This window comes from Micrasema longulum, unplaced genomic scaffold (genome assembly GCF_059751315.1).
Source record: "Micrasema longulum isolate JH-2025_06_02 unplaced genomic scaffold, ASM5975131v1 h1tg000509l, whole genome shotgun sequence".
Taxonomy (NCBI): Eukaryota; Metazoa; Arthropoda; class Insecta; order Trichoptera; family Brachycentridae; genus Micrasema; species Micrasema longulum.
In genome coordinates, this window is record NW_028277706.1 from 87,963 (window position 1) to 100,291 (window position 12,329).

The 12,329-nt window shown below is 32.0% G+C and overlaps 2 protein-coding genes across 2 annotated transcripts in view; one reads left to right on the forward strand and one right to left on the reverse strand.

Moving 5' to 3' along the window:
• Positions 1-12,329, reverse strand: part of LOC148280945 (uncharacterized) — a 74,255-nt gene that overhangs the window by 41,051 nt on the left and 20,875 nt on the right. Inside the window, exon 4 of the mRNA XM_088227533.1 lies at positions 584-823. Within this exon, the coding sequence (XP_088083659.1) occupies positions 584-823 (240 nt within the window). The remainder of the gene's footprint in view (positions 1-583; positions 824-12,329) is intronic.
• Positions 1-12,329, forward strand: part of LOC148280946 (phosphatidylcholine:ceramide cholinephosphotransferase 2-like) — a 39,058-nt gene that overhangs the window by 11,466 nt on the left and 15,263 nt on the right. The gene's annotated exons all lie outside the window — the stretch shown is intronic.

Genomic DNA, 12,329 nt, shown 5'->3' on the forward strand with positions numbered 1-12,329 from the left:
CCTCTCCACGTGAGCAAATGCTGAGAAGTTCCTGATTGGCCCACTTTAGTATATCCCTTCTGATCCCAACAGTTTAGATAAATTCAAAGAAATTTAATTGCAGAAATATCCACTTTTGAAATATCAACCTTGTACATTATAAGCAAGGTAAATAATAAAGCAACTCCCATATTTAAAAAAAAACATTTAAAAAAACCACTGGTGTATAGGAAAATGATGATGGCGACAAGAATAATTATTTTAATTTAATTGACAACAATTGCTCAAATATTTTTTGAAACAAGATTTTTATTTCTTCTTAATTATTCTGACCTATTAAGAAAGGGTAGTTAAGCTTATAATAATAATTTCAGGGATAAACCCGTTTAATTTATTTAAGTTTTGTTTTTTTTTGATAAACAATAATGCTTCCCTGAACATGAAATCTATGATACGCTAAGAATCGTAGATACCATAACTCGAATTAACAATCAAAAGTATAGCGGTCGTCCGTCGTTCCCAAGTATAAAAGTATGATGAAGTGTAAGAAACTACATACTTCGCAACACATACTAATATTATAACATCGCTCGTGTGCACTTACTCTCGCGTCGTAGACCTTCTTCAGAGCGTCGTATCTGATGGAGCCGAGAAAGATGACGCCTTGCACGCTACCGCGCCTGTCGGAGGCCACCAGCTCTACGCAGACCATCTCCCCGTCCCTGACCAGAATATCGCAGAACACCTCGTCAAAGTTATCCACCATGAAGCAGATGTGAGGGTACGTTATCTCCTCCCCCTCTCCCTTGGTGTCCATCTTTCTCCGGCTGGGAGACGCGTAAACCTGGAGAAAAGGAAGAAGAAAATAAATACATACGTAGTCAAACGCACTATCCGATACATAATATGTAAACATTATATCACTCTTAATATTCCTCCCGTTCAGTCAAAGGAGCGAGTATAATTTTTCTGACAAATTCTTTAATATGCTTTCCCGCAAAATTAAGTTAACAGGTAAAAAAAATTTTTTTTTAAAGGAAATCAAAAGCAAAAGGCAAATTAGCGTAGAAGAAATAAAAATAATGTTTGAACGACATTTTTTATATTTTTTTTATTTATTAATAACAAATTAAAATACAATATTACAACTAAATACAATTTTTTACATTAATCAAATACATATATTTACATTAACGTTTCCCATTACGTAAAAGAAATAAACAATTATTGTGTACATAATGGGGAGTGACGTCTTACAAAAGATTATTTTATTTTAATCAATAATATTTTTAGAATAACATAAATAAATTACAAAAAAGATATTAACGATGTTTTCAATCAGTGTTACATAAAGAAGAATTAAAGATTTAATTTTTTACTTCTTTCTTAAATATATTGTATTCCTGACTGTACTTTTTATTATCTTTGTTCATTTCATTAAAGAAAAATATTCCTCTGTAAGTATAATGATGTTGTGCAGTAGTTGTTTTTAATTTAGGAATTAAGATATTACCACCTGTTCTAGGTCGCGTACTTACGTTTTGAGACCTAGAAATACTACTATTTATTTTATCTTTATGTATTTGAAGCAGACAATTCTTTTTACATAGCAATTTTATGTCTAAAACTTTAATTTTTTTAAATAATTGAACAGTGGGAAAAGTAGACAGTTTTTTCAAAATAACTTTTACAATTAATTTTTGTATTTTTTCAACTGGTAAAATATTTGTTTTAAAAGCACCACCCCATCCGATTATTCCGTACTGTAATATGGATTGGGCGAATGCAAAGTAAATTGATTTTAATTTTTCGATGGTTAATATATTCCTTAATCTAACAAATACATATATGAGTTTTCTCATTCTATTTACAATATTATTTATTTTTAATATTTAAATTAAATTTTGAACACAGTACACTGTACAGTCTTCTTTGGAACAGATTTTCCCGGTAAGGAGGACTCTTGAATTAATTTTGTTAAAAAAAAAAACAATCATATTGCATAGTAATTATTTTTAAAAATACACCACGAGGTGAACGATAGCAACGATAAACATTTAAAAGACTAAAAATTAAGATTGATTTGTGAACTAGATCAACAAGGCAAGTACGTGATTACCTATGGAAAACAAACAAATCCAACATTATCAACACTAAAAACTAATAAAATCTTATCAAAAATGATTGTGTTTATTTCGTGATAATGAAAGAATGCGGTGCGCTGAATTTATTTGTCTTTATTTCACATTATGCAATTCCACTATAGGGTACATTTTGTATTTAGTAAGCTGGTAGTAAAAATAACGTTCTCCACATGATGAAACATACCCAGAATTTTGATGCATTTGGCACTTAACCATCTGGTAAAGCCCTTGAGACCAATATTAACATCTTACGGAATGCAAAAATCATTTTTATTGAAAGGGGTCGTTTATCGTAAGGACTTGAAAACCATATGCTTCAACGCGTGAATCTCAGAATGTTGCGCGGGAAGAATAAATGTGCTTATTTTTTGTATCAAATCTACCACTCCAAAAGACCAAAACTTGTAATATATAAATCCATACGCAGTCCTTTGGAGGACGAATTAGAAATGTAATCTCTCGTGGTTACTACGTCGCTCTGACGTAATACTTAGTTTTAATATACACAGTATCTTGCAAGTGTAACAGGAAAATGGTTTTTGTAATGTCTTTTAAATAATAAAATTAATATAAAACATCTTCGTGTCTTCTCAATTGATCTATTGGACTTCGAATATTTATTCTCTGTGTGCTACACTACATCGGGACATAACACTGTGTTAATAAATTAAAGCTGCGAAGCAGACTGAATTGTTCCACATTATACGTACTTCATGCGTTGGAAAGAAAAAAGAGGAAAGCCTCTCCAAATCCAAGACTAACAACTGAATATGTATTGTTCTGGACAAGTTATCCTATTTAATATGGAAAATCCAGTAAAGAATATGTCCTAAAAATAGTTCAACAGCTCGTTAAAACGTCAACGGGCCGCTACGGTCAACATCATACAAAATGAAGATATTAATCATAGCGAATACCTACTAATAAATATAATGTACATTAATATGCAGTAGGTACTGAATGTTGTGCAAATGACGTCTTTATATTAAGAAATTACGCAACATGATAATTCTTTTGAATCATAAAATGCGCTTTTTTTCTCAAGACTTGTGTATTTATTTATTAACGGACATTGTCCATTTATACCATTTATAGGATTTTAATATTACAGTAAAAGAATAGTTAAAAACATTTTTTTTAAAAGAAAAAAAGAAGCATTGACAAACATAAGGGACATCAAGACAAGATCTGGACTATTTATTTAGTGCTCGTTTCGATCGCTGTAAACTTAAACCAAAAAAATCCAGATCTTGTCTTGAGTTAACAATACGACAAAGACGGGCCATTGGAGAATTAAGGCCGTAGTTTGTTCTATGGTGATCGATAAACAGTACTTCATTGTTTCTCAACCTACGAGTCGGAATATGGAATTTTACTTGTCCCGGTATTGATAGAACATTGAGTATACCATTTAGTAAGACGAACATATATATGGAATCAATATTAGTTCTACGTTTTTGTAGACTAGAAATATTTAACAAGGACTCTATATCAGCATAAGAATAATTACCTCTCTCTATTCCAATTATTTACTCTACTTTTCGAAGCAAGCGATGTTGGACTGATTCAATGTGATTTATGCGATTCACATAGAATGGAGACCAGACCACGGAGGCATATTCTAGAAGAGGGCGAAAAGTTGAGCAAGAAAGAGTTTTGATTGTACGGACATTAGTAAAATCAGAGGATATTCTGTTAATGGAGCCAAGTAATTTCAGTAAATTATTTACTGTACTTTTTATACGCTCGTTGTATGTAGACGTAGTTACTGCAATTAAGTACCTACCTATGCAATTGAATTAATTAATTAAAATCTGATTTTTTGATACGCCGACAGTTACATAAGTTTTCATAAGTAATAATTACAATGTAAACATTACTCCAAGGTTGACCAGATTATTGGCGGTAAGAGTTACTCTCTGGATGTTTCCGCGTTCCTTATCGACTAAGTTGTTCCGAAGAAGATGACTATAGCGTTGTTTGTATTAATGTATTGACGAATGCAAATAGTTGAGTATTGAACCAATATTATCTGAGGTCGCCGAGAGTAGAAAATTATGAGTCATGAACGATAGTCACGCCAGACCTAAATGTTATGATTAATTTATTATACTGCGAATTCAGAAGCATTCCTATTCATTGCCTTTTAAAGATAATATTAAATTGGTGTAATGTCGGCGTCGGCCTCGTGGTGCAGTAGTCAGCGCGTTTGCCTACCATGCAAGAGGTTTCGGGTTCGATTTCCGACATGATTTATTAAAAGGTGTTTTTACAATAGAATATTTCATAGTCCCTGGACTGGTACCTGAAGCGTAAGACTGATCGTCTTACCTTCATGTAACAAAATGATCAAGATACACTGCAAAAAGGAATGATGATGAATTTTATTTTTATTTTTGTATGTTCAACATCTTTTATACAAACTGAAAAGTTATTTCGATGTTTTTTTAGGATTAAGATAGTTGCTACAAACCGCAAAACAGATTTTTTATTTAAAAAAAAAAATTAAATACGTATTTTAAATTTTTAAAAAATACTTAAAACATCAAACATACATTTATGTCGAAAAATGGTTTTTATGCGGTTTGTTTTATTTATTTATTTAAGAAAAAAACAACGGTTTTTACATAAATTGCATATAGAAAATAAAAAAATATATAAATGGAAATTGTGAAAACAGTCAATATAAATCTTCCACAGTGGTGTAAGCTATTGACTAAGTACATTTTAGGCATCAAAATAAAAGCAATTTAAAAATTGAGAAATGTTAGGCACTTAGAAGTTGTAAATAAAAATAAAAATACATATGTGTATATGTATAGTAATAAAAATAAAGTAAACAGAAATAAAATCAATTTAAATTTAAATAATAAGAAAAGAAAACAATTGTATAAAAATAATGTAAAAGGGTGTACTGTCTATAAGGAATCTTCTACATTTCATCTGGGAGAGATGAAAAATGTCTGCGTGACCGGAGAGAGCAGTACTATTATAATATTGACAAGCTCTAAACAAAAAGTCGTTTTTCCTTGGGTTAGTCCTAAAGAACGTGTGAGTAAAGGGCAGTCTACGACGTTATTTACTAGTTTAAACAGGAATATTTGATCTGCAATCACTCTTCTATACTCCAGAGTTTGAATTGAATTTGGTGTACTATGAAATTTGTATTTTATTAAATTTATAAATTTCTTCTGTATCCTTTCTAGGTTGTTTATATTTTATATTGGGGATTCCATATAATTGAAGCACTTTCTTACTGACTTCTTAACTTCTTACATATGTGTTATATAGCAATGTAAATGGTTTAATGTTTTTGAAGTCGTTAGGCATTCGCATTAAAAAACCTAGCATTTTGTATGCCTTATTAACAAATCAATTAATGTGAATGTCGAACACGAAGTCTCTGATAACGTTCTTTATTAAGGCATACTGTTTTATCCTCATGATTCATTCGTTTTATACAACTTGTAAAATAAAATCATCGCTATTTTCCGATCAAATTAATGTAAATTGAAACGAGGAAATATGTAGAATTCTTGACAGCCCGTGCGCTTTTTAGCTGGGGGATGTATTAAAATATTTTTACAGCGCTCTTAATGTAATTTCAACAACAAAAAGGGCGCTACATGATAATCCATAATAATCTTTCAAGAAAGTCAAATCTTAATTTCTTTTCTCCAGAGTTATTATGAAAATCAATATTCATAGAAGATAATGTAATCACTTGTAAAAGGAGTGGTGAAGCCTTTGTAATTTACATGAATTATCCTATTTTCTTGCCCAGAGACACGCGGAAACTTAGGCCAGACGGGCGCCAGCGTCGCCGTCGGCGTCGTCAGCGTCTGACGTGTACATCTGTACATGTACTGGGACTAGAGATGTCAGTATACTAATAATACACTAATAGAGTCTTCGACATTCGACTCGTACTTTGACCGTCCGCAGACGGAGCAAGCTAGAATAATGAATAATTCATATCATACTGAGAATAAGAAAAAATACAATTCTTAGAAAATATATAAACTGAACACAATACCTACACAATACCTACATCTACACCTACATCTACACACACGTTTTGAACTTATTGCGATTGTTTTTTTTTTTTTGCTGCTGTACATTTAATTATTGGCATGTTTTATACCTGCATATTATACTATCACGGCAAAAAAACGTCATAAGAATGTTTAATTAGTAGAAATCTAATTTAATTTTTCTTTTTATTTAACATAGATGCAAATATTTTTATTGCGACGTTGACAAATAAATAAATACGAATCGAAAGTCCAAAATTCGATTTCCCATAATCACACTTTTTTTGTTGATTTTGTCGCTAATGCTTATTTCAGCCCTACGCAATGTACGGATCTCAACATTTGTGCATCTATCGTACATAGTTTTACCACACATTCGCCTGAGAGGTCGCATTTCGACAGCATTCGGCCTACTTTCATCCCTTCTTTTTCAAGTCCATACTTCGCTCCCATACATCAAGGTCGGGACCAGGACTCTATTGTGAACTACTAGTTTTGCCTCTTGCGACAAACATTTATTGGCCAAGGTTGATTTAAGTGCGCAGTTCACTCTGTTCCCGGCACTCACCCTCCTTTCAACATCTTTATGTCATTCCATCCCTAGTAAACGTGCTTCCCAGATACACAAATTCTTCTACCTGTTTTAGTATAACCCCATTTACAGTGATTTCACATTTAGTCATACTTCCATTTTTTTCAAAAACCATCACATTCGATTTATCGACATTCATTAGCAAATCACCCCCCTTGCATACATCGTAGAAATCAAGAAAGGAGCTCTGCGTCGGTTTGGATATATAGAGCGAATGGCCAGCGAAAGAACGGCTAAAAATATTTACGATGGGAATGTTGATGGATGCAGAAATAGAGGAAGATCGAGAAAGACATGATGGTCATGTTTTAAGTCGGAATAATCGACGCGCGTGTATAAGAAGATGTATGAATGTAGAAAAAGCGAGATTTGTATGCAAAGATAGTGATGTGGCGTTCTATCCTCTCTGCCTACCCTTATGGGGAAACGGCGTGATGGTTTTTGTTTGTCTTTTTTTTCTGTGGTGAATAATGTTGGTGGTAGAGCGGGGTTCGAACCTCGGAATCCGCGAGTCCGTGGCACCACCATGGAACCACTATCTCGAGCCTCTATTTTGAATAACGGTATTGCAGTTAAAATAATATTTGAAAATAATTTTAACAGCGCAATTTCGTCAGTAACAAAAAAATCATCGTTGATATATTTACAAATTATTGGAGTAACGCGAATACTTGGCCACGTCTTAAGAGACAAAACAGGCGTTTTTAAAAATAAAAAAAACTCGTAGTGTTAAGTATTTCTTCTTCTAAATTCTAAATTATTTTTAAAAAAAATATTCTAAAATTGAAACTATGAAAAAAAATATTTTAAATACTTTTTGAGTTAATCTCAAAATCGTGAGTAACGTATCAGTAAGTAGTGAGTTCACGCCATTCTTACTGTTTACAACTTTTTTACAAAACCAACATGTATTTCGTACCCTCACGTTGCGTTGTATTGTTATTTTGTTATAATAGTGTATCAATAATAACACAGTCGCGAATCGCGAAAACAATCTGAATTCTGACGTCATGTTGTTCTGAGTATGAACTGTGGGTACCATTATACATCATAATGGTGATGTCATATTTTTTTGAATAGCCTAACTTGTATAATGTATCCGTTTTTACAGACTAAAATAATAAGATGACAACGAAAGTAAAACAAAAAAATTCCAAGAAGTTTAATGGCCGTTACTCAAGTTATTATGTCATAATGTTCAGTACTTGATACAACAGATAAAATTAAATATCTTGGTGTATACATAGACCAAAACTTAAAAAGGAAAGACCATATTAGTAAACTAGTTAAACGAATTAGCAAATATATTTACATATTTATTAGATTAAGGAATATTTTCAAAATCAGTTATTTAAAAATAGCTTATTGCTTAATTGTACAATCTATTGTATCGTAGGATGGGGTGGTGCATATGCACATATATTAAACCCTCTTAAAATAGTACAAATATTAATTATTAAAGTAATTTTTAAAAAACCCTCAACATTCAATACGGAAAGTCTGTATAAAATATTTAAGGTTCATACAGTAGACACTCTTTATAAAAATAAATTATATTTTACAAATTTATAAAAAAGAAAAAGTAGAAGAATTTGAAATGAATAAGTCACTCAGATACCAACATAATATTAAAATTCCGTACAAGTCATGGTCAAAATAGCTTTGTCTTCAAATTGGTAAGCTGCTAAAATTATGATAGAATTTCCATAGCGGTAGTAGTATGGCACATCAAAAAAAGGGTATATTTTACATTTGATAAATAATCAAAAAAAAATACGCTAACGGCTAATAATTTTAGTTAAAATATTTTTTAATTTAACAATTTTATATATAAAAAAACGTAATTGCAAAAAACTAGAACCCCTCAAACCCCAACCGCACGGCCATTTCACGTACTAACCCACCCGTCGAAAAAGTGATTTATAAAATTTTATTATTCATAAGCGTACCGATATATTTAGTTATTTATTCATTTTTTCCCGTTATAAACAAAGATTAATAATAAATAAACATGTATATTATTATATATATAAATATATTGTCTCGCTTGCGACTATCTGTAACTTGTCTTGAAATAAAACACTATTACTTAGTTAATAATGATAAAAACGAAATGATTTTAAAGTATTTCTTACTGAGTACCATAGTTCACTAAACAAAACATGAAATAAATTTACTTAAGAAAGAAATGCAAACGATGGCTTGTGATTTTTTCCTAATAATAATGGAACATCAAACATTACTTTCGATGTCAAAAAAATATATTAAGCTGCAAATTATCGGTTAATAGAAGAATTCGCCCCTGTAATATAGTACATATATGTATGTATAGTGTATAGTATATAATATGCAAGTATATATTATTATGAATCATGTTATTGTAAAGTAACGGAGAAAAGAGAAAGTTCATTCACTTCAAGTGCTCAGCTTTATTTATGCAGAAATTAAATAGCCACATTAGCTGAATAAATAACGAAGAAACATAGAAACTTAATTAACTTTGTGTACCGTCTTTTATTTAGGCCTTTCATCGATGAAAATCGCAGGAAAATATATGTTAAATAACCTTCATCGAATAATAATGAAATGTAGGTACACTCAAAAATCTTACTTATAAACTGAAATTAAAACGAATTTATTTTTATATTTTGCTTTTTAACGACGCTATCCAACCGGGATGAAGTTGTGGTCCCATGACTAGTGTCGCGGACTCACGGATCAGAGGTCCGAGGTTCGAATCTCACTCTACCCCAACTTGATTACCATTTTCCAATAGTAGGTTATTTACAACTCACTGAAAATGGCCCCTCAAAATTGAAAAAATGTTTGCGTAAATTATAAAAACGCAAAAATTTATTTTTTATTATTTATTAGAAATTATTTTTTTGTTTACTTCCCAGCCATTTTTTTTTTTTACAATAAACATAAGTGATAAAACAAGGCATTAAAAAAATAAAGCATAATTACGTAGCAATGAAATACATATTAATAGTAAAAATAGTAAACAAAAAAATCCCACAAAGGCATGGCCTGATTTTTGATTCCACGTTTTATTTTTAACTCTCAATCCATACTACAAACTACGATACTTATCGGCACACATATATTTAGATGGGTGCAAATTTGAAATTTATATTTTTAACAAATAAATAATATCACGAATGTTAAAAAAACGCTGAAAATGCCCGTTTCATAACTAATTTCAATTTAAAAAAACGCTTTTTTGTGTTTTTTACATCTTAACGGTTTTTTAAGTTTTATGATTCACTGTACGGTCCCATTCAAATCTTTAATATTTTTTTCTTATGTATGCGTGTCAGTAAGTTTTCTAATAAAATATTTTAGTGTGCCTACTAACACAAACGAAACATGAAACACATCGAACATTCGAACGCACTGTACTTGTTAAATAAAATAAGTTTGTTGATCTCAGTAACATAGACAAAGCTAAAACTCAGTGTTCAGCCATTCCGTCTCTTGTTCTAGTGAAAATGTTACCGGGTTCGATTGCTGGCATGGTGGCCATGAAATACTTATCAAGTATCAATTAACCTGGGCTATTTGTTCTAGTAACGAGAGAACCCTTTCAATACCCATTCACCGCTCTATTTTTTTTGCCTCCTCTTTCACAGTACCTAGTAGCTACTCGATTGTGGAATAATCTATCCACTTATGTCAGAGACGGCACTTTTTCATTTACATTCAATTTTCAAATCACGACTGAAATATCACTATCTGAGTTTTTCCTTTCTCCTACCTCTTTCCTCCCCTTTTAGGCCACTCCTCTTTTCATAGTATAGTGTAGATGTTTAGTTCATTTCTTTTTTTTTTTAAAACAAAATATCTATGGTTCGTTTTATGATGAAAATATTCTAATATACGTACAATATTATGTTCATGTACTAGGAACTGATTTTGTCAAATCGAACGGTTTGGGTGGGTGGGAAGAAATTGCCTTAAGGCAATTTGCCCGCCCTTACATGTATACATTAAAACTGCAAAAAAACCCTTATTGTTACTTTATATCAAAATATCAAGTAACATCAGATCTACAAACAACATTAATGTTACAAAATTTCAATGTTAAAGGTGTGTGTCAATTTTTTGATAGAGTTGTTTAATTTTGAGGCTTTTACTAATAAAACGCACGAAAGTAAGAAAATCATACGATTTTGCTACTCGTATTTTAAAACGCTGTTATTTCGAAATTGGTTTATTCAACTCGATTTTTTTTAACTTCTGAAGCATGAAGGTATAACTTGCAAGCTCGTCCCAAAAACTGAAGCAGGGCCGCTAAGTTCGTGACGTAATGAGGCCGCTGAAAAAGTATCTCGCTTTAAATTTAGAATATAGGTACACAAGTATATTTTTTAAATGATTTAATCCTTTTCAAAAATGTTCTAAATTTTAAGCATGAGACTATTCAGCGGCCTCGTTACGTCACGAACCTTAAGCTAGGGTTTCCTAGGACAGCGGTGCCCGTATCTTAACGGCCGTAGTGAACGGCGATGCGATGGATAGTCGTCGTAACGGTGACTAGGGAGTGGTTTACTTGGAAAACGGTGTTGATAACATCGTTAAAAAATAAAACCACTCTCTAGTCACCGTTACGACGGCTGTCCACTGCATCACTGTTCATTACGGCCGTTAAGAAACGGGCACCGCTGTCCTAGGAAACCCTAGCTTTACCGGCCCTGTTCCAGCTTTTGGGACGAGCTTGCAAGTTGCCTTTGTTTATCTGCGCGAGTGCGCGTGTACCCGCCTGACCTTGCTTCGAGATGAGGAACGTGCCGTCCCGCTCGCTCGCACTTACGAAATTCGCGAGCAGCTCGCGCTCCCTCCAACGAGCGACTGCTAGAGCGAGATAAATAAAATCAGTACAACTTTACTCTCACACAACATGTGGAGCGTAAATACGCATAAACTTTTTGAAAAAAGAAATTGACGACGTGAACGATTTTATTTAGAAACCCATGCTAATAAGGACGATTTTCGTCTGTTTATTTATCTATAAAAATAAATAAAACAGTGGACATGAGTGTTGCCACCACAATAGGATAAATTGCCTAAATTTAGGAGCATGCGTCCAAAAAAAATGTTATTAGATTAAAATTTCAAGTCGTGTCAAAATGTTGATTGTATATTATTTATTGTTTCAGCATTTACTTTGTTAAAAACATTTTGAATTTATTTAAAATAAAACACTTTGTAAATTTACCACACAAGAGTTTAATACATTTAAACACGACTATAATAGTTTCGGATCCCATATTAGGAAACCCCCCTCCCCCTCCACCTCACGTTGCCTTCACCCTTCCGCCAGACCCTATCAGTACCTAAGTATTAATCTGTTTGTGTATTTTAGTTTAGTTTATATTTACACCTGAGGATGGGTAATACTGATTACCCGAAACTAGTCGTGTTTTAATGTATTAAACTCTTGTGTGGTAAATTTACAAAGTGTTGTATTTTAAATAAATTAAAAATGTTGATTGTAAATAATAACATTATAAATTAAAGGTGTGGTAAAATTGTGAGTAAAAACTATGAATCTGACCAAACGAAAAATTTTAGAATTTA